Raw genomic sequence first — 27,501 nt, 5'->3', positions numbered from 1 at the left:
AATATGGTCCCGGTCCCAGTCTGACATACCCTAACCACATCACACATTAGTTTTGCTTGTTCAAACAGTGGACAAGTTATGGCATGAGCATCTTTGACTAGATTGAGAGAACCTTCACCCACGTAGCTGTCGGGCTTTGGAAAAGTAATATCCTACTTAGCACGTAATTTAAAACCATGAGGAGGTTTCCCCTAGGGAAAAAAATGTTTTTACTTTTGCCTGGGGTTAATAAGGTACTTCTGTGGCTACAGGTCACCCCAAGAATATGCATTCCTTTTCTTTTCTTTTTTTTCTTCCAGATTTCTAAGACTTTTTAAACATGTTTCTGGCAAATTGGCAAGAGAAATGCGTGTAGCTCATAACTGGCAGTTTTAGCGCAATCAGGAACAAATAAATGGCTTAGATCGTATTATTCATAGACAGAACCTGCTTCAAGGGGGGAAAAATCTATTTTGGGTAATGGCCAAGTGTGAACACATATTAAGTCTTCACGTTAATCATAAGCCTCAAAGTGCCTTGGCTTGGTTTTTAAGGAGGTTTCCAGGTTTTTATGGATTTTATGGAGCTTCTTTTTGTTCCAAATTTTTGATTACTTTATGTTAAGGAATTTATTGTGCAGAGGTCTCCTTGTGCTACCAAAGAGTTGCACAGACAAGGAAGGGCACTGAGAGCAGTAAAAATCACACACAGAAATACACTGAGTTCTAAAAGCAAAAAGTATTTTACTTTGAGGTGGTGTAAAAACAAAAATGCACAGTCAAAAATAAACAGTCCAAGTAGCAATCCAAAATACAAAGTCTTCTTACCGGTCCAGAGGTCAATACACAGTTCAAGTTTACAACAGTAGTAAACCAACAGCAGAGCAAAAACAGTAACAGTAGAGATCAGTGAATTCAGAGAGAGAAAGAAGCTACGTTCCTAGCTTCCTCTTATGGCCATGAGAACACTTACACACCCATTGGCCAATTAACTTCTTAAAGCCATAGCATTATGGTTAATATATTTTCAACCCAACATTGTAGGCTAACACCATATGCCTAACATTCTCCCCTTTGGGTAGAATAATATATAACTCTTACAATCTTATGCACATTCTTTCACAATTAGCATTGTGTTTCACAGCACTTTGTACCTTCGTAAAATGGTCTGCAATATTTACATCAGATGGACAATACTCTAACTGTATTAATTTATCTTTGACACATTGTCTGACATTTAAATAACGAAGATCAGTATGTTTAGATCTTGTTCTTACTGCAGCATTATTAGCCATCTTTATCGCAGCTTGATTGTCCTCATACACAATAAATGGATCATTTACATTTAAACCCATATCTAACAATAATTGTTTGTACACTAGCAGTTCTGTACATAACACTGATAAACATGAAAATTCAGCCTCCATTGTAGATAAGCTTATGTGTTTTTGTCTAATAGACTTCCATCCAATCAAAGAATCACCCAACATTACAGCCAACCCTGAGGTAGATTTACGACTGTTTGAATCAGAGGCAAAACTCGCATCTGCATATGCAGTAAGGATTAACTCACGATTTGGCTCTAAATATAACGAGTAGTGAATAGTTTGCTTCAAATACCTTAATACCCGTTTAGCTGATTGCCAGTGTCTAACAGTTGGATTATTGTTGTACCTAGCTAATTGATTTACACAGTAAGAAATATCAGGTCTAGTCCAATTACTCAGATACATAAGACTTCCTATCAAAGATTGGTACATAGTCTTATCAAATACAGGACTCTCAACATTAGTGTCCTTAAAATCCATAGCCATCGGAGTTTTTGCTGGTTTACACATTTCCATGTTGTATCTCTTTAATAACTGAGATATCTTACTGGCTTGCGACACCTTAAAACCCCTATTTGTTTTCACAATATCTAACCCCAAATAGTGGCTTATTTCTCCAAGATTTCTAATTGTGAATTTATTTTGCAATCTTGAAATGATAGTTTGTGCTTCTAACTCAGTTTTTGTTATTATTGCAATATCATCTGTGAATAATAAGAGAAAAGATAATGCTCCGTTGTGTTCTCTTCTAAACAAACAAGGATCAGCATTACTGGCTACAAAACCTAATGCACTTAACTCATTTACTATACATTTGTTCCACTCATAGCCTGATTGTTTCAATCCATAGAGGCTTTTCTTTAATTCCCAACAATCATGGTTTCTATCACTGGTCAATCCTGGTGGTATTCTTAAATAAATAGTATGTTGCAATGGAGCATGTAAATATGCAGTTTCAACATCTACATGGTTAACTATATATTGGTTTTTAGCCGCCCATACTAAAGCTGCTCTTAAAGTAGTTGCCCTTAGACTGGGTGCAAACACTTCGTCATAATCCTCAGTAGTTTGGGCAAAACCTTGTGCAACCAAACGTGCCTTATGGGTTATAGTTCCGTCTACTCCCTTCTTTATTTTATATATCCATTTACAACCTATAGCTTGCTCACCAGGTGGCAGTTTTGCTTTCTGATAAACCTTAAGATTCTGCAAAGACTTCAACTCCCTGTTCATTGCAGCTTTCCATGATGCTTGTTCCTTTTCAGGATACATCCTGATCTCATCATAGTTAGAAGGTACTGAACTAACTTGACATATTACACTGGCTTCATAGCGATCAGGTGGATGTCTGATACGCATTGAACGCCAAAGAATTACAGGGCTTTGAATTTCTGACTCCTTTCCTTCCTCTGATTCATCTATTATCTCCCCTATCTCCTCTTCATCTTTTATATTTACAGGAGATGTATTATCATTACTAGTTACGTTATCAGAGGAGTCCTCAAACACTAGAGGATCAGTATTAACAGTTACTTGCTCTAACCTATCCCAACCAACGTGCTCAAGGAATCTTGCACTAGCACTGTTATATACATTAGTTGTGCCTCGTTCCCAGAAACGATAGGATCTATGGTTAGCTTCGTAACCTACGAAGTATAATTGCCTAGCCCTATGTTGGCCTTTACTCCTGAGTTGTGCAGGAATGTGGACCCAAGCTGGGGTGCCAAACGTGTGCAGGTAATCAAGGTTTGGTCTTCTACCATGCCATATAGTATATGGTATTTTACCAGTAGAAGTATTAACAACTATATTCAGAACATGGTTTGCACATTTTGCTGCCTCCCCCCACAGTCTATCTGTTAAGCCAGAATCTCTTAACATCGTTCTCATCATGGCTTGTAACGTTTGCCCACGTCTCTCAACAAATGCATTATGTTGTGGCCTATAAGGGGCTGAACGTTTATGCTCAATGCCAGCTGATTGTAGCATATCAACAAAACACTTATTTGTAAATTCAGTACCATTATCAGTAATTATGCACTGAACCTTTCTCTTTGTTTTTCTCTCCACGAACTTCAGCCAGTTTGCAAATTGTTGGAAAGTATCTGCCTTTGACTTAAGCAGATAACAAAATCCATATCTAGAGTAGTGGTCCAATATACTTAAAATATAACATGACCCTCCTAAACTTGGTTTCATGGGTCCAATTAAATCAGCAAACACAACTTCCAAAGGTACAGTTGTTTTGAAGCCGTTTATCCTGTTTGCAGGAGTTGCCTTGCTCTTTTCCTGATTACAGGCATTGCAATTCAAATACTTACTACATGGCTTCAGTTTAACTCCCTCTACTAATTCCACTGTTTTACGTAGTGAGTTAAAGTTTACATGCCCTAACCGCCTATGCAATAAATGTATACATTCATCATGTGGCTTCTTGTTCTCACATATTGAGTTAGCTTTAACTGTACTAACCTGGTTACTTGTGAGAACGAATAAACCATTTTTCAAATTAGCAGTTACACAGGTTCCATTCCTCTCAATAGTGCATTGCTCCCCTCTGAATGTTACCACAAACCCAACTTTAACCAATTCCCTTACAGATAACAAGTTGAATCTTAGTTTAGGTATATATAACATAGGTAACTGTTCATCAATGCATGGACAATAGGAATTACCTTCACCAGAGGCCTTCATCTTCCAACCATTGGCCAGTGAAACATATTGGTTGCTGTTTTTCATATTAATAAACCTCTCTTTCACTTTAGTAATGCATTGTGAAGCCCCACTATCAACAACCCACAATTCATTGTTTCTGGATGTTGGTTCACCAGAAATAGCCAAACCAATGCCCTTCTTAGCCTTCCCACTGCTATTCACATTCTGTTTTCTTCCCTTTCTACAGAATTTGGCTATATGCCCTCTAGCCCCACAAGAATAACATTTCTTGACGTTGTAAGCAGTGGTAAATTGCTGCTCCTCTTGTGGCTGTGTCTCTCTCAGCTGGTCTCTGTCACGCCTTCTTCTGGACTCTTCCAGCAGTCTCCCAGTAATGTTAGTCAATGTCAGTTCCTCTCTGGTCAGGACTTCCAAAGAAGAAACATACTCATCATAACTCTCATCCAAAGATGACAGAATAATGTAGACCTGATGCAACTCTGAAAAAATCAGCTCCTTTTCATGAAGCTCTTGAAAAGTTGCCTTCATGTAATTTAAATGGGTCAGCATATCTCCATTCTTCTGCAGACGAGCCCTAAACAGCTTACGTGTAAGGTGTATATGTGCACCCACACTGTCACGAACATAAAGCCTTCGCAAAATATCCCAACACCTAGCAGCAGACTCCTCACCACGAATATGGACAAGCTGCTGGTCATTCAGTGTTAGTCCAATAATGCAAAGAGCTTTCTCATTGCTTCGTTTAAAGTCGTCTAACTTCTTTGCATCCTCTTCGTCATCTGGATCCCAAGCAGTAGTATCTGGTGGGTTATTTACAACAGCCCATAGTCCTTCCTTGCGCAAAAGCAAGCAGCATTTTGTGGACCAGGAAACATAGTTTGTCCCATCCAACCGGGTTATCCAGGAGATGCCTGACAACAGTTCCTGTGCCATTTTACACCAAATACAAACTCAGCTAGGAATACTGTGTGTACTTACTCTCAGTACAGGCCTGGGCCCATAACCAGTGTTAAGGAATTTATTGTGCAGAGGTCTCCTTGTGCTACCAAAGAGTTGCACAGACAAGGAAGGGCACTGAGAGCAGTAAAAATCACACACAGAAATACACTGAGTTCTAAAAGCAAAAAGTATTTTACTTTGAGGTGGTGTAAAAACAAAAATGCACAGTCAAAAATAAACAGTCCAAGTAGCAATCCAAAATACAAAGTCTTCTTACCGGTCCAGAGGTCAATACACAGTTCAAGTTTACAACAGTAGTAAACCAACAGCAGAGCAAAAACAGTAACAGTAGAGATCAGTGAATTCAGAGAGAGAAAGAAGCTACGTTCCTAGCTTCCTCTTATGGCCATGAGAACACTTACACACCCATTGGCCAATTAACTTCTTAAAGCCATAGCATTATGGTTAATATATTTTCAACCCAACATTGTAGGCTAACACCATATGCCTAACACTTTATCACTTAAACATGAGCCAGTAGTGTGCGGCAGCAGCAGTCAAAAAAGCCAACACAATCCTCGGTAGTATAAACAGAAGGATAGAATCAAAATAACGTGAAGAATTAGTACCGCTTTATAACGCCTTAGTATGGCCACACCTGGAAGATCGCATCCAGTTTTGGTCACCACATTACAAAAAAGATGTCGAGACTTTGGTCAAAGTGTTGAGAAGAGCAACTAATACAATTAAAAGCCTGGAGGGTAAAGCATACAAAGAATGGCTGCAGAAATTGGGCATGGCCAGTCCAGAGAAAAGAAGGACTAGGGTAGACATGATAGTTAGGCTTCCAATATTTGAGGGGCTGCCACAGAGGGGAGAGTGTCAACCTATTCTCCAAGGCACCTGAAGGCAGGACAAGAAGCAACGGATGGAAACTGATCAAGGAGAGAAACAACCTAGAACTAAGGAGAAATTTCCTGACAGTGAGGACAATTAACCAGTGGAACAGCTTGCCTCCAGAAGTTGTTGATGCTTCATCAGATTCTCCAAAGCAACTCCACCCTTTCTTAGTATATGACCAATTCATCACATAAGAACAGAGGAGATTCTACAGTATATCAACTGCTAAGTGCATCGAAGCGATAAAACGTGTTTTGGGCTCAGAACCCCATCTCAGATAAGATCAACCTAACTACAAATATGCAGATGGGAAACCCTGGTTAAAACTGGGCTCAAGAAACCCCAACACCACCGTCAAAGATGATGTCGCCTCTCCCATAAGTCCTTTGATCCAGCAATATTTGCCACCGTCCAATTTATGAAACCTGAGCAACGTTCCAGATGCCTTCAATACCATTCCCATGACGCCTTGCCAGGGGCCAAGCTCAAAGGAACATCTGGGGAGTACTTGGCCACCACGCAAGGCAGAGAAGATACATCTTAGAGAGGAATGACTCACCTCTTCTAACCCTTTCCATGGGGTGGCCAGGAGGGACCGTTTCTCCGTCACCTCAGAGAGGGAACATTTGCAGAACCCAACATTGTCGGTGAAAAGAGTTTCAGTGACCACGTTCCGTCCTTCAGATAAGTCCCACAGGCAGATGTTCTGGTCACGGCCCTGACTTTGGCAATCAAAATTATTACTTAAACATAAGTAAACATAAACCAGGTACTTATTATCTATCCTATGTGGGGAGCATGTCTTAAAGCAAGGAGATATTGGACAAAACTTCACACCTGGCTAGAAAAAATGTTAGAGAAACACCTAGTCCAGGGGTAGGCAACCTTGGCTCTTTTAGGACTCGCGGACTTCAACTCCCAGAATTCCTGAGCCAGCCACGCTGAGGGGAAAGGGAGAGGTTTCCAAGCTGAGCCATGCTGGCTCAGGAATTCTGGGAGCTGAAGTCCACGAGTCATAAAAGAGCCCAGGTTGCCTACCCCTGAATTAGGGCAATAGATTTCAACTCCCAGAATTCCTGAGCCAGCATGGCAGAACTGTAGCCTTCATGACTCAAGGACTTCAACTCCCAGAATTCCTGAGCCAGCCATGCTGAGGGGAAAGGGAGAGGTTTCCAAGCTGAGCCATGCTGGCTCAGGAATTCTGGGAGCTGAAGTCCACAAGTCATAAAAGAGCCAAGGTTGCCTACCCTGACCAAGACTATAATCCTGATTTTTTTTTAATTAGGTATAATGCCAGAAAAGCTCGATAAGCAAAGGACATACTTGATTTTACATGTGATAACAGTGGCAAGAATTATATTTGCACAATACTGGAAGAATGAAGAAACACCACCAGAAGAAGAAATGATTTAAAAAAAAATACTAGACTGTACGGAAATGGACAGACTTACTTTAAGGTTGAAAGAAAAAGAAGAAACAGAATATTTTTCAAACTTGGGGCCTGTTTTACCAACGGTTAGAGAAAAGAATTAGGGATCAGGAATTTAATTTGTATTAGTGAAGAAGATACTCAGAAATACACGTATAAAAAAAATTAACAAAACTATATTTGTAAAACGGGACAAAATTCACTTAACAAATGTTTCACTTAGCCACATAAATTTTGGGCTCAGTCGTGGCCATACGTTAGGAGGACGACTTATCATCAGTGCTACCAAACTTTAATTACGCCTTGTTAATCACAGGCTCACCTAAGAAGTCCATTTCTTTTGTCGGGTAACGTTTTCACACAATACACCGATTTTCCACCGTGGCCATTCAGGCTACTACAGGCTCGCCGTGTCTTCAGATTCCAGATATGGATCAGCCCGTTAGAAGATCTGTTTTAAAACCAACATAAATAAATAAACAAATAAACAAATGAGAATTAACCCTGATTTTGACCTTCTGACTCAAGTGTTTAATACAACCGATCTTCGACACAGTTGTCAAAAAAGCGAGAAGCTAAAAAGACGAGGTAATTACATACATCTCTTATTTAAAGGAAAGACCCCTGTAGTTCCTTTGATGTTTCTGTGTGTTTGTTACAGGTTTTAAACCACTTAAAGACGGGATCACTTGTAAAATAAAATGCCGTATTTGTGGCAATATAAACACCGCATGGTTGTATTTGTAAAGGTAACGGTTTCCCCTGTCCAGTCGTGTCTGACTCTACGGAGCAGTGCTCAGCTCCGTTCTTTGGCTGAGGGAGTCGGCGTTGTCCGAAGACAATTTCTGTGGTCGTGTGGCCAGCATGACTATACGCCAAAGCCGCATGGAAAGCTGTTACCATTATCTACTTGTCAGGATAATGATGTAAACCAGAATTCCTGAGCCAGCATGGCTCAGCTTGGAAACCTCTCCATTTCCCCTCAGCATGGCTGGCTCAGGTATTCTGGGAGTTGAAGTCCACGAGTCATAAAGCGGCCTAGGCCTAGGTCAGGGGTAGGCAGCCTTGGCTCTTTTATGACTCGTGGACTTCAACTCCCAGAATTCCTGAGCCAGCATGGCTCAGCTTGGAAACCTCCCCCTTTCCCCTCAGCATGGCTGGCTCAGGAATTCTGGGAGTTGAAGTCCACGAGTCACAAAAGAGCCAAGGTTGCCTACCCCTGACTTAAAGGCTAAGGTAGTGATGTAATGAAACAAAAGGTGGATGACAGGAATAATAGGAATGACTCCGCAGGATCTGTGTCTGTGCCTTTAAGAGCCTGAGTATAAAAGGGAAGGCTTTTCTCTTGTCCGTTTCCTGCTGTAATTGCTGGTTTCACCATGTGTATGTATTTTGTTCCCAGTGTATATTGGAGGTAGTGTAATATAAACCACCATTTAGTTACAAACCACTGTTTCCTGTGTTTACTCCTGGATTATCTCAGCGCAATAACACTGTACGTGCTCTGACACATTTGCCTGCTTTCGAACTGCTAGGCTGACAGGAGTTGGAGCAGGGAACACGAGCTCACCCCGTTGCATCGAGCTGGGATCTTGAACCCAGCCTCTCAGCTCTCCAACTGAGAAGCTCGGTGTCTTTAACCACTGAGCCATGGCGCCACCACGTTGTATTTGTATTTGCAGACAAATACAAATTTGTATTTGCAGACATATAGTATGGTCAGGTGTGTGTCATGTATGCGTTCCACTTTGAAGACATTTGCCGTTGTGCCCACAGTAAAAAATGATAATAAAGGTTATCTTATCTTATCTTTCTTTACTCACCCTGAGTAAAGAATGGGAAAATCTGGATCTGCGTTTGAGCACTGAAAACACAATGTATTAATGCCACCGTCTGTTCCTCGTAAAACGTAGACCGGGTCTGGCACAGGAAGAGCCATCGTGACGCAGCCAATTAGCAGCTCCTGAAAAACAGAAGAAACGAAGATGGAAAGACAGTCTGGTTCAACCAGGCTGCCGGATGTCTTCACCGCTCAGTCGCCTTGCGATAAATCAAACTTGAAAAAAGAAAGAAAAATCTTATCGGGCAACGGTTAAAAGCCTCCCAACGTACGTTTGCATTGCTTCCAAAATGCACAGGTTTGCACAGGCTGAAAAGCACACTACAGGCAGTCCTCAAGTTGCGACCGTATCTGAGCCTACAACTGCCGTCGTAAGTCATTGCAGTCGTAAGACGAAACACTCATGTCATCAAAAGTAGTTTTCCAATATATATATATATATATATATATATATATATATATATATATATATATATATATATATATATATATATATATATATATATATATATATATATATATATATATATATATATATATATATATATATTGCACGATGGTCTTTAAGGAAAAGCGTTCGTTTCAATGGTCTGCCGGCAACTGTGAAATAGGCTGGAAATTATCCCCCAGAAACATGGTGAACCATGGTCACGTGACTGTGGCATGCTGTGGCCCACCCCACCAGTAGGGGGAGGGGGCATCACTATTTACGAGAACTATGGAGGGTGCTTTAGGGCCCGGAAAGCACCCGTTCTATGGCTGTCGTAACTTTGAACGGTCAAAAAAAAAAAAGCAAACGAGGTCTAGCTCTAGCTGACGTCTGAATCAGACTGAGAAATCTGAGTTACCTTGGATGGGCGAGATCAACCATTAGCCAGGAGCTTTTAATTTTAACAGATTGCATTTCTCGACTCCATCCAGATGCTTACTAAGAAACAAATTTTACAAGCTGGTCCGTTGTTTGCAAGTTGTTTGCAATGCAAGGCACGAAGGCAACTCCTCCACCAACGTTCTTTGATGTCACCCTTGGGGTTGTTAGCTTTTCAAATGTCAGCTGTCAATGCTGATGAATTGTCTACAAGATTGATTTGCTTTGGGTTACTTTCAATTCCCTGAGGGAATCTTCTCGGTGCGACTTCGTTCTTGCTACAAAATTCTCGAGATGTCTCTAAGCTCCATCGAGAACAATGCCCAAACTTCTCAAGATCTTCCAAATGCCCCGACTTACCGGTAATTCAGAAACATGCCACGAGGAATTATCCAGGAAGCAAAAGCAGCAATTCTAGAAGAAAAAAAAAGATATTTCCCAAGCTAAGCAGAACGATAAAACAAACCAGAGTCACCCTAAAGGCAATCTGAAAGGATCAGGGGAAAATTTAATCACGCTTGTTCTTCCTTCCCCAAAATAATTGACTGACGTTTTTGCTGATGGAAGGATAAGACTCGTGGTTGTATGAATTTGGAAAGGCTCCTTTAGCTGGCACGGAATAAGATGTGATGAGTGCGTGTTTTTACAAAGGTGTTATCTAAGGTGCTTGGCAGAGGAAAAGGGAGTTACCAACGTCCATCATATCGGTCTGGTTAAATCATCTTAGCTGCTTTTCTCTATACTTTCTCCAAAGACGTTGAGACTTTGGGAAAAGTGCAGCAGAGAAGACCAATTCAGGTGATTAAAGGCCTCGAGACTAAAACACAGGAAGAACGGTTACAAGTTATGGCCAGTCTACAGAAAAGAAGGACTAGGAGTGACATGGTAGCACTATCCCAATATTTGAGGGGCTGCCACAAAGAAGAGGGGCGGTGTGTGTGTGTCAACTTATTTTCCAAAGCAAGGACAAGAAACGATGGATGGAAAAGGAGAGAAGCAACCTGGAATTAAGGAGAAACTTCCTAACAGTGAGGAAAAGCCTTGGTGGAGCAGTGGGCTAATGCCTCCTTAAGTAACACCAGCTGCCTGCAATTAGTGCAGGTTCGAGTCCCACCAGGCTCAAGGTTGACTCAGCCTTCCATCCTTCCGAGGTAGGTAAAATGAGGACCCAGATTGTTGGGGGCAATTAAGCTGACTTTGTAATAATGCCGCTTGGGGGGGCGAAAGCCCTAATAAGCAGGCATATACATAGAATGAAGGCTACTGCTAAGCTTGTAAGCCGCCCTGAGTCTTCGGAGAAGGGCGGGATATAAATGGAATTTTTTTTAAAAAATTAACCGGTGGAATGGCTTGCCACTGGAAGTCGTGGGTGCTCCATCACTGGAGGTTTTTTAAGAAGAGACTGGACAGCCTCTTGTCTGAAATTGGATAGGGTCTCTAGCCAGAGCAGGGGGTTGGACTAGAAGACCTCGGAGGTCCCTTCCAAATCTATTCTGATTGATTGAAATAAGGGCTCGTTTACAATATGCTTTCACGGATGCAGTAAAACTAAGGTGGGTTGCAAGCTGGTCATTTCATCAACCATAGATCTCACTAACATACCGTGTGATAAGAGCCCCTAATTCTCCCTAACTTTCCAAGTAACCTTCAAACCATGCAGATCTAATGCATTCTAGTAGCCAACCAGGAGTAAAATTCACTTCTGGAATTTGGAAACCTCAGCAGGAAAAATAGAAGTGTTTCAGTCGTACGCTGATTGTCTCCCAACTAAGTGTAGCTTTTTTTAAATCTTTCTGACGTTGTTCCAAATTCCAGCGCTCGTTATTTCAACCCGGGGTCCCCCAAAACGTTCGTTTTCTAATTCATCAGATCCCCTCAAAATATGCAGGTGTCAGAGAGGGTCACCTCTTGAATAAGAACAACAACAACAACAATAATCCCTACCTCCCGGAGTTTTACAAACATTCCCCGATTCCCACAGGAAAAATTCCAGCAGAATTTGGCAACTCTCGCGTTCCCAGTCCTGTCACTTGCATTTCAGTCTCACATTTGAAATAAAAACAAAACTGCGTGTATCGTATCGTGCACTTTCCCATTCTCCTGCTTCCCGTGATAAGCAAAAAAACGTCCAAAGCCCAGACTAAAAATACATTACTTTTTCTACCCACTTTAAACACCATCCAAAGAGAGAGGTGATAGGAATAAATCTTTCGCCTTGCGTCTAGCTAACCCACAAGACCAGCAGGTGTGTTTCTATAGTTATTCCACCCATTCAGATGTGCTACTGATCAGATACGGGTAGTCCCTGACTTTTGACCACAATTGAGGCCAAATTTTCTGTTGCTCACCATCAGTGCTAGAAGGGAGTGTGTGTGTGTGGGGCGGTTACGAAGAGTAGAAGGAAGGAGGAAGAAAGAGGAGGAGGACGACGATGACTGTGGGCTGTTTGGTGCTCTCTGAATTTGGTTGTTTCCTTGCAGATGTTTCATGACCCAACTAGGTAACAACATCAGTACTAGTGGGGTTTGCGGAGAAGAGGAGGAAGGTGACTATGGGTCTTTGGTACTCTCTGAATTTGGTTGTTTCCTTGCAGACGTTTCATGACCCAACTAGGTAACATCATCAGCGTTAGAAGGGAGTGGGGATTGTGAGTGGAGGAGGAAGGAGGAAGGAGGAGGAGGAGAAAGAGGACGATGACTATGAGTCTTTGGTGCTCTCTGAATTTGGTTGTTTCTTTGCAGATGTTTCATGACCCAACTAGGTAACAACATCAGTGCTAAAAGGGAGTGGGGTTTGCTGAGAGGAGGAGGGAGGAGGAGGCGACACAGGAGGAAGAGGAAGAGGAGGACCATGACTGTGGGGTATTTGGTGCTCTCTGAATTTGGTTGTTTTCTTGCAGACGTTTCATGACCCAACTAGGCAACATCATCAGTACTAGTGGGGTTTGCGGAGAAGAGGAGGAAGGTGACTATGGGTCTTTGGTGCTCTCTGAATTTGGTTGTTTCTTTGCAGATGTTTCATGACCCAACTAGGTAACAACATCAGTGCTAAAAGGGAGTGGGGTTTGCTGAGAGGAGGAGGAAGGAGGAGGCGACACAGGAGGAAGAGGAAGAGGAGGACCATGACTGTGGGGTATTTGGTGCTCTCTGAATTTGGTTGTTTCCTTGCAGATGTTTCATGACCCAACTAGGCAACAACATCAGTGCCTTACCAACCAAGCAAAGCAACGAAGCTCAGAGAGCACCAAGAACCCCACACATACGCACACGGTACAGACACGCAAACACCCACACCACACAGCCTGTGACAGAGAGGCAATGATTCGTTCTAACCACCGTTTGCCCAAGCACGATGCGACAGCTCACAGTGTTTGCAGGAATAAACCACACCCAAACGCATGTAGCCGAGAAAGAGCTGGAGCTCTGAGTGGTGCCCTATCCATTCTTTAAACAGAAGGAGATTAAAACTTTAGTAGCACTTTTAAAGTGACTTTCATTAACTGCTTCTTTCTTGCTAAACGCAACGCCCCCTCCCTCGCGCCGCCGCCGCCATTGGCATAACCCCAAAGTCAAGAGTATTTTCCTTGGAGGAAATAATGCCCTATAAGTAAAACTTCTGCTGCCTGGAGTGTAACTTCCAGAAAAACCCTGGAATCTGAGCTTAGCGCCTTGAGGCTCGTTTCCAAATGCTTCCATCTGGGCGTCGTGAACTTTTGCTAGAACCATTTTCCACACGAAAACCCATATTCAGCAAAAAAAAAAAGGGGGCAAAACTAAGAGCGATGGTAATTATTTTTAGGACGGCCAAGCGAAGCATATGGATCTCATTGCCATTTATATAGACGAGTCACGGGAAGAAAAAAAAAGAGAGAGAGCTATTAATCAATATGAACAACCCATAGAGTAACATAAACATTCATCATTCTAATATTCTCAAGGTGTCAAAAGTGGTGGGTGTGTGTTTTTTTCTCTCTCTCCACCCCCCCCCCTTTCCAACCATCGGACACAGTTGCCTTCAGTTCTCAGCTGTGTGGGACACACACACACACACCGCCAGCCCAGGAATAAAACAAATTAACTTTTCAAAGGCTGGGCAAAAACATAGAACATATTCAGGGGGGGGAAAAAAACGGTGATGTAAAGGCAGAAAGAATTGAGGGGAAGGGAAAAAAGTCTTTAAAGCCTTCGCTGTAAAACACATTAAACATTAAAATGAAGCATGAAAAAAACAGCTGAAGCCAAAGAGACGTTCCTCTGCAGTGCACCACCGGCTCAACTTTGCAAAAAGAAAAAAAAAAAAAAGAAAAAAAAAGAAGAGGAACAGACAGCTGTCCTATTACACCAAGCCGTAAATTCCTCCGATAAAACACAAGCACGCAACTGAAATCAACACCAGAAACTTTTGTTTGCCCTCCTCTTTCTCTCCAGTTCCCAAAAAAGGCACCTCAGCTTAAGGGAAGTCGGGCATATATATATGTCTGGGACAGGAGGATCAGACTTAGGAAAACAGAGATGACCACATTATCTCTGGTTTGCAACCAAGAGAATGTATATGTAGTCACCTCTGTCCCAGAATGAAATAAGATTGGTTGGGCATGATCTGTTTTTAACAAACCCGTGATGGCTACTACCGGTACTTATAATTTAACAGAGTAGAGTAGAGTAGAGTAGACTAGAGTAGAGTAGAATAGAAATAGAAATAGAAATAGAAATAGAAATAGAAGAGAATAATGAAGAATAGAATAGAATAGAATAGAATAGAATAGAATAGAATAGAATAGAATAGAATAGAATAGAATAGAATAGAATAGAATAGAATAGGAATAGAATAGAACAGTAGAGAGTAGAGTAGAGTAGAGTAGAGTAGAATAGAATAGAAATAAGGAATTAGAATAGAACAGAACAGAACAGAACAGAATAGAAAATGGAATGGAATGGAATGGAATGGAATGGAATAGAATAGAACAGTAGAGTAGAGTAGAGTAGAGTAGAGTAGAGTAGAGTAGAGTAGAATAGAATAGAATAGGAATAGAATAGGAATAGAAAATGGAATGGAATGCAATAGAATAGAACAGTAGAGTAGAGTAGAGTAGAGTAGAGTAGAGTAGAGTAGAATAGAATAGAATAGAATAGAATAGAATAGAATAGAATAGAATAGAATAGAATAGAATAGAATAGAATAGAAAAGAAAATGGAATGGAATAGAATAGAATAGAATAGAATAGAATAGAATAGAATAGAATAGAATAGAATAGAATAGAATAGAATAGAATAGAATAGAATAGAACAGTAGAGTAGAGTAGAGTAGAGTAGAGTAGAGTAGAATAGAATAGAATAGAATAGAATAGAATAGAATAGAATAGAATAGAATAGAATAGAATAGAATAGAATAGAATAGAAGGAGGAAAGGAGAGGAGACAAGAAAAGAGAAGAGTTGGAAGGGACCTTTGAGGTCTTCTAGTCCAACCCCCTGGTCAGGCAGGAAACCCTATCCCATTCCAGACAAATTTTTTTCTAGATGTTCACAGATCTGTTTTTGGATTATTTTTTCCCCAGTATCTTCCCAGGTATTGATGTTAGGCTGATTGGTCTGTAGTTTCCTGGGTCTGTTTTCTTTCCCCCTCCCTTTTTTTGAAGATGGGAAGCATATCAGCAATTTTCCAATCCTCTGGTAACCGTTCCTTATAGGTTTTAGCTCCCAGTCCCCTGTTCAACTTTGTTGCTCTTCTCTGCACTCTTTCTAGAGTCTCAACATCTTTTTTTTTTTTGCATCGTGGTGACCAAAACTGGATGCAGCATTCCAAGTGTGGCCTTACCAAGGCCTTGTAAAGTGGTATTAACACTTCACATGATATTGATACTATCTCTCCGTTAATGCAGCCTAGCAGTGTGTTGGCTTTTTTGGCGGCTGCAGCACACACTGTGGCTCATATTTGATTATCCACTGGGACTCCCAAGATCCCTCTCACAGTTGCTGCTACTGACCCAGGCACCGCCCTATACTATTACCTGTGCATTTGGGATTTTCTTGCCTAAATGTAGAACCTTACTTTTTTTCACTACTGAATTTCATTTTGTTAGATAGCACCCAATGTTCAAGTTGCAACGTCCCCAAAGCCATGTGACTTATCAACTGGTTCATATTTATGACGGATGCAGCGTCCCTGGGCCGAGCGATCCCCTTTTGCAACCTATCAACGAGTCGATTCCATGGGGAATCCTGTTTCACTTAATAAACCCTGTTGCTAACTTAACAATGGCAATGGATCCCTTAACACCAGGCAAGAAAAGTCATAAAATGGGGCAAAATTCACTTAACATCTGTCTCGCCATGGAAATTTGGGGCTCGTAATCCCAGGACTATTGTCAAGGGAAGGCCCAACCTCGTTGGGGAAAAAAAATTAAAGAATGCATCAAGTATCCTGGGGTGAGGAATTCCGGGAGTTGAAGTCCAGATGTCATAAAAGGGCCACGTTTGAAGACCCCTGATGTAAGGGGAACTACATTGGAGGCTAAAATGAATGCTTGCATCCTAATTTTCCCCCTCTAAATGAATAATTGTGGTTTGCGTTTCTGTGTGACCCTTGCCGCTAGCATTCTTCTAACACGCAAGTTCTCATGTTCCCCAAGTGGCCAGCAGCTGGGTCATTCCCCCCCCCACGCTACGAAAGACACACAGTGTTGAGGGTGGAGGTCCATCCTCCGAACTTGTGGGTTGGTTCCCAAACATTTCATTAGCAGGCTAAGTAACATCTCCAGCAGCGTTGAAGGTGCCACCTAGCCTGGTAACGAAACATTTGGAAACCAACTCAAATTTTGGGAAAGGGGAAAAAATAAATTAAAGAACGCATCGAGTATACTGGGGTGAAACAGGGAGAAATTGTGTGTGGGTCCCTTTGTGGCTGTCCAAGTTTAGGAAGAAGGATTTTGCATGGCCCCCCTTGAGAAACACGGCAATCGAGCCGAAAATTGACAAGCCAACAAACCTTGAAAAAGTGATTTAGAAAAACAAAAAACAAAAGCTTTACCCATTCAGCCATGCAGTCATCTCTCAGCTAGAAATCAGGAAGCTCAAACCCCTCCCCCCCCTTAATTAAGAATGAAAATATATTAGGAAGAAGCCTCCTCTATCCAACAGTGAGATCTAGCTAATATCTTTAGACAGCAAAGGTTTAATTAAACACCTTCCAGTCATTTTAGCAGACGTTTTCCTGAAATAAACTCCCTTGAGAGAAGAGGTGGATCCCCTGGCTGGCTTTCTTTGTGCCAACCAAGGGGAAATGACAGGCCTTGTTATGCGTCAAGTTGTTACAATATCTGAAATTAATTAGGGCTGAGCTGCAATTAAAGGCTCCGTAATTTTCAGCAATTTGAAGCTACTCTTCCTCTGAAACTTAATTAATCTTAGACAAATATTTTTCTCATGACAAACTTTCCCCCCCCCCCGATTACTCGATTTATTCCTTTCTAATTACCCTTTAATTAATGTAGCCTTGGTCTACGTTTATAGAATTTTTCTGGCATCCCACCAGAAAAATGGTAAGCTGATTGCAGTTCAGTTGCACAACAACCCAAGTCAGCGAATTTCAACACTTCATTTTTTTATTTGTCTGTTCTGTTACTTTCCTTTCCTCTCCCTGAGGCGACTGAACATGATACACGACAGACATTCCACACCACCTTAAATTGAAGCATGCCTTAAAAAAGCATTTCAAAACTTCAAATGAGAACATATTTTACATCAAGATGATCACACTCCAGGCAACTATGTCATTAAAAAGTTGCAAATAAGCAAGAGCTAACTAGATTAACTCAACCCAACTCAACCCTGCCCAACTCAACTCAATCCAACCCAACCCAATCAATGCAACTCAACTCAACTCAGTCCAACCCAACCTAATCAATGCAACTCAACTCAACTCAGTCCAACCCAATCTAATCAATGCAACTCAACTCAACTCAGTCCAACCCAACCTAATCAATGCAACTCAACTCAACTCAACTCAGTCCAACCCAACATAATCAATGCAACTCAACTCAACTCAACCCAACCCAACCCAACTCTTTATTATGGCCATAGACCAGCATAGAACTAGAAAAAGGATTCCTTATGTTGAACTCTTGGTCCCTGTGCAGTTTTTGGGCAATAACACAATGTTCTGGAACATTTGCTTTACTTGACAATTATGCTTATAGCCATGGGACTTGGCTATTCCAGGACTATTGTCAAGGGAAGGCCCAACCTTGTTGGGAAAAAAATTAAAGAATGCATCAAGTATACTGGGGTGAAACAGGGGAAAGTTGCGTGTGGGTCCCTTTGTGGCTGTCCCGAGTTTAGGAAGAATGATTTGAGAAGCTGGGAGAACAGATCTTCACCCTCATCCTCCATCCGAGCTACAGATATTCGTCACTATTGCAAACACACCAAAGTTCTCAACACAACCTTCCACCACCACCACCCTTTGCAATGTCGGCCACAAACAAGGCTGAGAAGGGACAGGAACGTCTATTGTCACCAGGGAAGAAAGGAGCGGCCTCCCAAAAATTCCAAATCAGATTCTCCATCTGTAATTCAAACTTTAAAAAAAACAACACAAAAACGCACACAACCGCAAGATGGGACCGTTGTCGAAAAGGGGGATTAATGGCGTCGTTCCTGAATCAAAGACTTATTTCATAGCTCCATCCCCAAATCCTGAATATTGTCAGGAACTCTGCTCGCCTTTGATTGAAGTGTCTATTTTCTGAGAAACAGATAAAGGCAGTCCCAGTAATCTGACTCTAAGCTACGGGATAAAGGCAGTTTGTTTCTTCTTAGCCCATCTGTCAACACCTCTTCCGTAATTACTCCTAATTATTACAAAGGGCCAGCTTCTCATTGGCATTATTAAATCAGAAAGAGTATCATGGTGGGGGTATCTTTCAACGCTTCCCAGGCCCAGGCGACCTTCAATTTCATTGAATATGCTCTCTGTATCCGCCTTTGAAAAAGATTCAGGTAGTAATTGTAGCATCATCACCGGCTTCAAAAGATACGGATCCCTAGTGCGGGAATTCCAGGGAAATATTCACATCCACACCCACGTTATGCAACAGGAGCAGAAAACCACAAAATTCACCTTGGTATTGTATTCCAGCTAAGAAAACACACACACACACACGTACACAAACAAAGCGTTTTGTACAAGAATAACGTTGGCAGGGATCAAGGCTTGCAACCAAAATAATCAACGCGGCGGTTGAAAATCAAATGGAAAGTATTGTGTCGTTTTAATGAAGCTATCTTTGCATCCGCCGTCAATTACAAGCAGTCTTTGTAATTGTCCAGTCCATTTGCAGTTGGAAGGGACTTGTGACCGTTTTTCACACAACTGTTACAGCAGCCCCAGGGTCACGCGATCAAAATTCGGATGCTTGGCAACTGACTCGTCTTTACGACGACTGCAGGGTCCCAACATCCCATGATCCCCTTTTTGCGACCTTCTGACAAGCAAAGTCAAGATTCATTAAGAGCCGTGTTACCAACTTAACGACTGCAGGGTTTGCAAGAAAGGTTGTAAAATGTCTTGCTTGGCAACCAAAATCTTGGCCTCAATCGTAGTCATAAGTTGAGGACTATCTGTACTCTAGGGATTTCTTTTTCTGGAACTCTACACAAATAGATGTTTGCATAGGATGGGGTCGCTCTTTGTGCGAAGCTAGCCAAGTGTGATTATTGTTTTGGTGTCAACCAACCATGACTAAAACAACCAGGTCTAAGACTCTAATTCACCATCTCGAGTGCCATCTGTTGGCTATGGGATATCATTGGCATCAAAAATAATAATCATGATAAACAATTATGCATAATCAAAAGTTTGTTGTGTCACGGTGGTATGTTTCATTATTTCAGTAATTATCAAAGACTGGTTACTGTCATGGCTTTGTTCTTAAAGATTATTTTTAATGATGGAAAGGATGAAATATTGTTACTGTTACTGAGAAATACCAATTCAATCAAAGCATAGTTAAAAGTTTCAAATGAAGGGTCGTTGGTGGTCTCTGAGCTTGGTTGTTTCTTGCAGACATTTCATGAGCCAACTAAGTAGCATCACAATTCACACTGTTTCACCACCACCACCCCTCAAACCCCTACTGCATCTTTGCAACCACTAGCAGTGCAGACTAGACCAATCTGTACATCTGGTCCAGGAACCAGCTCACACCATACATGTGGTCCAAGAACCAGCCCAGCCCATAGATCAGGCCCAAGAACCAGCCCAGCCCATAGATCAGGCCCAAGAACCAGAACAGACCATAGATCTGGTCCAAGAACCAGACTAGTCCATAGATCAGGCCCAAGAACCAGAACAGACCATAGATCAGGCCCAGGAACCAGCCCAGCCCATAGATCAGGCCCAAGAACCAGAACAGACCATAGATCTGGTCTAAGAACCAGACCAGTCCATAGATCAGGCCCAAGAACCAGAACAGACCATACATGTGGTCCAAGAACCAGCCCAGCCCATAGATCAGGCCCAAGAACCAGCCCAGCCCATACATGTGGTCCAAGAACCAGACCAGACCATACGTCTACTCCAGGAACCAGATCAGACCGGTCTACCTGATCCAAGGACATCCAACATACTTCATGCCCAAATGGGAGTATGGAACTCAAATCACTCCAGTTCTAACCCAACCTTTATGCTGCTAATTCTTAAAAATCACCACCTTCATCTCTCATCAAGGTACTCAACATCAATCTCAGCCCCGCCCCCACCTCCCACTCTATGGCTCCTCTAGGTGCCAGAATTCTCCCCCCAACGCTTAATTCTCTAGCAGCTTCACTCCTTTGGGGGGGGGAAATAATAGAGAAAGGAAAACTTACTCATTTGCATTTTTGATGTGGAAAAGCACTGTTTTCCTTCCAGATAAGGTAGTTATTTTACACACATGGTTAATTGCCTCAGAAGCAATCGTCACTTTGGTGGTCAAAGTGTGTGCGTAGGGAGAGGAGGGCCTCTTGCAAGCTTATGGATGAATTACGTCTTTATGAGACTTGGCTGGAGTTCAAGGACTCAACTTTTTAAGGTATTTTGGTGGTTCTGCTACACTGGGAATCCCTCAAAGGGATTTGCCCTGGAATGCATCTGTGTGATCCTATTACAAATATCTCCTAAGTAGTGTTGAAGACTGAGAGGAAATGCAGCCTTCAGCTATCGCTGGTAGATGCATCTGGCACTTCTGAGTCTGTTAGGGCTTTTCACACAGGGGAGAAAAAAAAAGATAATAAAATAATTCCTCTACTTCAGCAAGGCAGAACGTTTCAGCAAGACGGCAACTTCCGGCTTGTTAATATAGGTAGTCCCTTGACTTAACCACAGTTCATTTAGTAACCATTCAAAGTTACCACAGCCCTGAAAAAAGTGACTTACGAGCCATAATAATAATAATAATAATAATAATAATAATAATAATAATAATAATAATAATAATAATAATAATAATAATAATAATAATAATAATAATAATAATAATAATAATAATATAAAGTTGGAAGGGACCTTGGAGGTCATCTAGTCCAACCCCCTGCTCAGGCAGGAAACCCTATACCATTTCAGGCAAATGGCTGTCCAGTCTCTTCTTAAAAGCCTCCAGTGTTGGAGCATTCACCACCTCTGGAGGCAGGTTGTTCCACTGGTTAATTGTTCTAACTGTCAGGAAGTTTCTCCTTAGTTCTAGGTTGCTTCTCTCCTTGACTAGTGTCCATCCGTTGCTTCTTGTCCTGCCTTTGGGCGCTTTGGAGAATAGCTTGACTCCCTCTTCTTTGGGGCAGCCCCTGAGATATTGGAACACTGCTATCATGTCACCTCTCACCCTTCTCTTCATTAAACTACACATACCCAATTCCAGCAACCGTTCCCTATATGTTTTAGCCTCCAGCCCCCTAATCTTTCACACTTACGACTTTCGTAGCATCCCCATCATGAGTCAGAGGCTTGGCAACGACCGTCGCTGTGTCCCAAGGTCATTGGATCGCCTTTTGCGAGCTTCTGACAAGCATAGGTCTACGGGAAAACCAGATTGTCTTAACAGCCGTCTTACTAACTTATCAACGGCAGGGATTCATTTAACAAGGGTGGCAGGAAAAGTTGCAAAATGGGGCAAAACTCACTTAACAAAGGTCTCACATAACAACAGACATTTTGGGCTCGAATGCGGTCGTAAGCCGAGGGCTACCTGTATTTGCAACCTTCTTTGCAATATTTAGCAGGTATCTTTTGCCGAAACACAAGGGAAGGTACCCAAAGGGCCAAGGAGGGCACAGGAGAGCCTGCAGAGCATCAGAACAAGTCCTAAAACCAGTCGCAAAGGGAATCGGTTCAGAGGAGTTAGAATTCAAACACAATCGCAGATGATCCAAAAGGAATTTTAACCAGGGGTCCCTGTAGCAAATTTCAGGTCTGCAACACAGTCTGCAAAACACATCAGCGAACTGGGTACAAATTACCAATATTATCGTTTGTCTGAATGTGGTTGGGAAAACATTTTGGTTGCATTAAACTCTGCCAAGCTTCTTACATTGGTGAAAAAAGGTTAGTTCTGCTATTAGGACCTGAAGCTATCTGGCAAGGGAGCGAGGGAGGGAGGAAGGAAGGAGAGAGGAACGGAGAAGTGAAGGGAGGGAGGAGTGAGAGGGACAGAAGAAGAGGGGAAGAGGGAGGGAGGAAGGAAGGAAAGGAAGGAAGGAAGGGAAGAAGGAAGGAGAGAAAGAAGGGAGGTGGGAGAGAGGAGGGAGGGAGGGGAAGGGAGGGAGGGGGAAACGGAAGGGGTAGGGAGAAAGGAGGAGGGAGGAAGGAAGGAGAGGGAGGGAGAAAGAAGGGAGGGAGGGAGGGAAGAGAGGAGAAAGGAAGGAAGGAGAGGGAGGGAGGAAGAAGGGAGGGAGGGAGGAAGGGAAGAGAGAAGGAAGGAAGGGAGGAGAGGGAGGGAGAGAGGAGGGAGGGAGGAAGGAAGGAGAGAGAGAGAGGGAGAAGGGAGAGGAGGGAGAAAGGAAGGAGAAAGAGGGAGGGGGAAAGGGAAGGGAGGGGGAGGGAGGAAGGAGGAGGGAGGGAAGAGAGGAGGAAGGAAGGAAGGAAGGAGAGGGAGGGAGAGAGGAGGGAGGGAGGAAGGAAGGAGAGAGAGAGGAAGAAGGGAGAGGAGGGAGAAAGGAAGGAGAAAGAGGGAGGGGGAAAGGGAAGGGAGGGGAGGGAGGAAGGAGGAGGGGGAGGGAGAAAGAAGGGAGGGAGGGAAGAGAGGAGGAAGGAAGGAAGGAAGGAGAGGGAGGGAGAGAGGAGGGAGGGAGGAAGGAAGGAGAGAGAGGAAGAAGGGAGAGGAGGGAGAAAGGAAGGAGAAAGAGGGAGGGGGAAAGAGGGAGGGAGAGGGAGGGAGAAAGAAGGGAGGGAGGGAGGAAGGAAGGGAAGAGAGGAGGAGGAAGGAAGGAGGGGGAGGGAGGGAGAAAGAAGGGAGGGACGAAGGGAAGGAAGAAGAGTTTTCAAAGCTACTCGGCTCTCCAAACCTGCTTTGTGCGAAAAGGGGTCTAAAGACACTGAATACCAGAAAATGCATCTTTTTTTGGGAGGGGGGGGGATTTAAAATTACTGTATTATCCCCTCTCGTTGCACCACTATCCCCAGCCCTTAGATGTACAGCGAAAGGCTGACTCCATGCACCCCCTTATCCAGGAAAGAGACCCCAATTCCTCCCCCCAAGCCCCCCCCCCCACCTGGGCTTCTCTCTCTCTCTCTCCTCTGCCTTGAAAACTGCCAGCAAACAAGCGTGGACGAATCGATCCTCCGGCACTCGCCCAGCCACGCCTGGCCAGGCTTGTACAATGTACGGAAAGAGCGCTCAGGTTGGCTTGCCGAGCGCCGAGCCGCTGGAGCGCCCAGGGCGGCAAGTCGCGTCACGTGGTAGCGGCGGCTCCCCGGCGCTGCGGGGTTTTGTTTTGGTTTTTTTTCCTTCTAAGGCGCATGCGCTAGCTGGAAGGGCTACTTGGGCTTCTCCAACCTGGCGCCCTGCAATGTGATGCTAGACTACTATACTTCCCATCGTCCCCATCCCTGGGGGTTAGCTGGGGATGGGTGAATCAACCCAGCGGCCGTTGAAATTAAATGCGTAGGGTTGATGCACAGTATCCTCCCGGGGTTATGGGGCTTGTAGTTTAAAGCAGTTGAAGGCTGATGGGGTTTGTAGTCCAGGATGTTCCCAGGCGGATGCAGAGGGATGCACCTGCTGGACGAACGTGGAACCTGGGCATTGCAGTAGTTCCAACACATCAGGCTTAAGAAGTTTGGAGTTTGGATTGCTTTGCATCCAGGTTTAGGGGGTTGGACTAGATGATCTCCAAGGTCCCTTCTTCCTCCTCCTCCTCCTCTTCTTTTCTTCTATCATTTCCTGCATTCGACCTGCAATCCAATTAACTCGCTCTTCTCCAAAATATGCCGACCCACAATCTCCCATCATCCCCAGCCAATGTGGCTGCTCTGGCTGCTTTCTGAAAGAAGCCAAAGCTGGAAAACTTCATTCAAACTCCTCGCCTCCAACAAGTGATTTATTTCCGAATAAATAATATTATTCAGAGCACCAGTTATCCACGACGTCCAAAAACATGCTCCTTTGTTGCAAATAATTTCATATTTTTGCTTTCGTTCATGCAATGCCTCCTCCGTTGATTTGCCTTGCTTGTTTGTAAGATCAAAACGTTTAGTAAATTATTTGCAACCAAGTTATATTTTTATTTTTACAGTTGCTGCCAGGATTTTCAGTATATCTCTAGTCACATTTTTTTTCCATTCCCCCCCCACCTGTAAATTAGCATTGCAGATAGTTCTCGACTTACAACCATTTCATTCAGTGACTGTTCAAAGTAACAACAGCACTGGAAAAAGTGACTTATGACCATTTTTCACACTTAGGACAGTTGCAGCTTCCCTGTGGTCACAGGATCAAAATTCAAATCTTTGTTAAAACTGCTCATGTTTGTGATGGTTGCAGTCTCCAGGGGTCATGTGATCCTCTTTTGCAACCTTCCGACAAGCAAAGCCAGTGGAGAAGCCAGATTCACTTTAGAACCAGGTTACTAAATTAAAACCGATTGGAAAATGGGGCAAAACTCACTTTACTCTCTTGGTTTGGCAACACCAGCTGCCTGCAATTAGTGCAGGTTCGAGTCCCACCAGGCTCAAGGTTGACTCAGCCTTCCATCCTTCCGAGGAAGGTAAAATGAGGACCCAGATTGTTGGGGGCAATTAAGCTGACTTTGTAATAATGCCGCTTGGGGTGTGTGTGTGAAAGCCCTAATAAGCAGGCATATACATAGAATGAAGGCTACTGCTAAACTTGTAAGCCGCCCTGAGTCTTCGGAGAAGGGCGGGATATAAATGGGATTTTTTTAAAAAAAGATATACTTTATGGTCCAGTTCTGGTTGTAAGAACTACCTGTATTAAGAATCGTGGCTAAAGAACCCTCTCCGATATCTTGTGAACAGTTGGAAGAATCAATAAAATCGATAAAATACACCGTCTTGCAGGCAAAATGTTGCTCACAGTGTCTGGACGCCTCACTTCATCGTTGGTTTGTCGTTGCTTTTTTTTTTTTTCCTGCCACCCTGATTCCCTTTTTCAGAAAAAAATAAATAAATCATTTTTTTGCAACCTCTTCTCTTCTTTGCCCACCTCAAAGACCAGGTGAACTGTCACGGAGAAAGAGATTGTCAGTAAAATCCTCGGGACTGGCTGCAAAATAAATCTTCTTTATTGGGGACGGAGTAAAGCTTTTAGTCCGAAAAGCACACTGTGTCCTTTCATATAATTTTAACGTGGAAGGATCTTCTTCTCTTTGCCTATTGCTCTGGTGGCCCGTGAAAGGTTTCAAAAGGTTTGGGTTTCTGGATTAGCTGAAACTGGAGTGCCTTAAACCTCTTTAGAGAGTGTGGATTAAAGCTACATCCCGCCTAAGACAGCTCTGCTCAGGCCCACTCCTCAGGTAAAGCTAAATTAAACAGCAAGCATATTTGTGTTGCTCCGTAATGGCACAGGTATTTGGAAACCCGACCAGAAGCAATGGAGAAAGAGGCAGGCAGGAGGGGGAATATTTTTGAAACCTGAGCGCTGGCTAAAAAAGCAGCACACCGTTTGTTAAAAAAAAAAAAGAGAGAGAGAGAGAGGGGGGGGATTTAGCAGTGGGAGAGTCATGAAATGAATATTGCTCTAAAACAGAATAATTGAGTGGGAAGGGACCTGGGAGGTCTTCTAGTCCAACCCCCTGCTCAGGCGGGAAATCCTATACCATTTCAGACAAATGGAATGTCCAGTCTCCTCTTGAAAATCTCCAGGGTTGGAGCACCCACAACTTCTGCAGGCAAGTTGTTCGACTGGTTAATTTCTCCTTAGTTCTAGGTTAGTTTCCATTCATGGCTTCCTTGCCCTGCCTTCTGGTGCTTTGGAGAATAGCTTGGCCTATTTTCCAACCTCTTCAACCAACACCCAAAATGTTAGATCAGAGGTGGAGGAATGTGATGGTCATGTTTCACAAGCCGGCAACTGGCAAAGCCAGTTGCCCACAATCCATTATCAGGACTTGCCCGCCACACCAAATTATGGCCTGTTTAGCTGAATAACCCACAGTTGACACAGGGCAGGAAGCGCGCAATCAAGGACCTTCAAACCGCAGTGGGTACATTCACACGGCAGATTCATTCAACCAAAGCAAAGTTTGGTATGATTTAAGGCAAAATTTTTCAAACTTGGCCACTTTTAAGATGGGTTGACGTCCATTCCCAGCATCCCCCAGCATGCTTTAAGACAGGTAGACTTCTACTCCCAGAACTCCTTGGCAGGTGAATTCCACCTATCTTTAAAATTGCTAAGTTTGAAAAACATATCTATCTACCCCCCTCTATTTATCCATCTCTATCCATCTTTATCATCTCTCTCTGTCTATCTATCCATATATCAATTTCTCTCCATCTATCCATTGTCTATCATCTTAATATCTATCATCTATTAATCTATTTCTATTTCTATATCTATATCTATCTCTATCATCTATGTCTGTCTATCTATCTATCTATCTATCTATCTATCTATCTATCTATCTATCTATCTATCTATCTATCTATCTATCTATCTCTATCCTGTCTGTCTGTCTGTCTCATATTTCTTAACCGCCTATCTCTCTCAAATTTAGGATATTAATCTTTTCAAAATGCTGAGTTTGAAACTATATATCTATCTCTCTCTATCTCTATCTATCTATCTATCTATCTATCTATCTATCTATCTATCTATCTATCTATCTATCTATTTTCCTGGCTGATTTTTGCAGCCACAGCATGAGAACCATAAGCCCGAACGGCTGGTTGGAAGGACAGCTCCTCAAGTCACGGTGATGAGATTTACGGCAGACTGAGGCCCTTGATTTACGACTGAGGAGAGGCAGGTGGCTTGACCTTTACGGTGGAATCTCGGCACATGCCGAAGGAGTTTCTGATATCCTAACGGGAGAAGGGAAAATGTAGACAAAAC

At 42.8% G+C, this 27,501-nt stretch overlaps 1 protein-coding gene across 1 annotated transcript in view; it reads right to left on the bottom strand.

Moving 5' to 3' along the window:
- The window catches only part of GNB1L (G protein subunit beta 1 like), a 43,204-nt gene extending 21,259 nt beyond the window's left edge, over positions 1-21,945 (bottom strand). Inside the window, exons 1-5 of the mRNA XM_081339350.1 lie at positions 21,902-21,945; positions 10,319-10,372; positions 9,074-9,213; positions 7,573-7,701; positions 6,381-6,543 (exon numbers count right to left, since the gene is read on the bottom strand). Coding sequence (XP_081195476.1) covers positions 6,381-6,543; positions 7,573-7,701; positions 9,074-9,189 — 408 coding nt within the window. The 5' untranslated portion in view covers positions 9,190-9,213; positions 10,319-10,372; positions 21,902-21,945. The remainder of the gene's footprint in view (positions 1-6,380; positions 6,544-7,572; positions 7,702-9,073; positions 9,214-10,318; positions 10,373-21,901) is intronic.
- Between the last annotated feature and the right edge of the window lie 5,556 nt (positions 21,946-27,501).

The sequence above is a fragment of the Vipera berus genome (assembly GCF_964194415.1).
Source record: "Vipera berus genome assembly, chromosome: 14".
Taxonomy (NCBI): Eukaryota; Metazoa; Chordata; class Lepidosauria; order Squamata; family Viperidae; genus Vipera; species Vipera berus.
The sequence above is the reverse complement of the archived record's forward strand: the minus strand, read 5'-3'. Positions and strand labels throughout refer to the sequence as shown.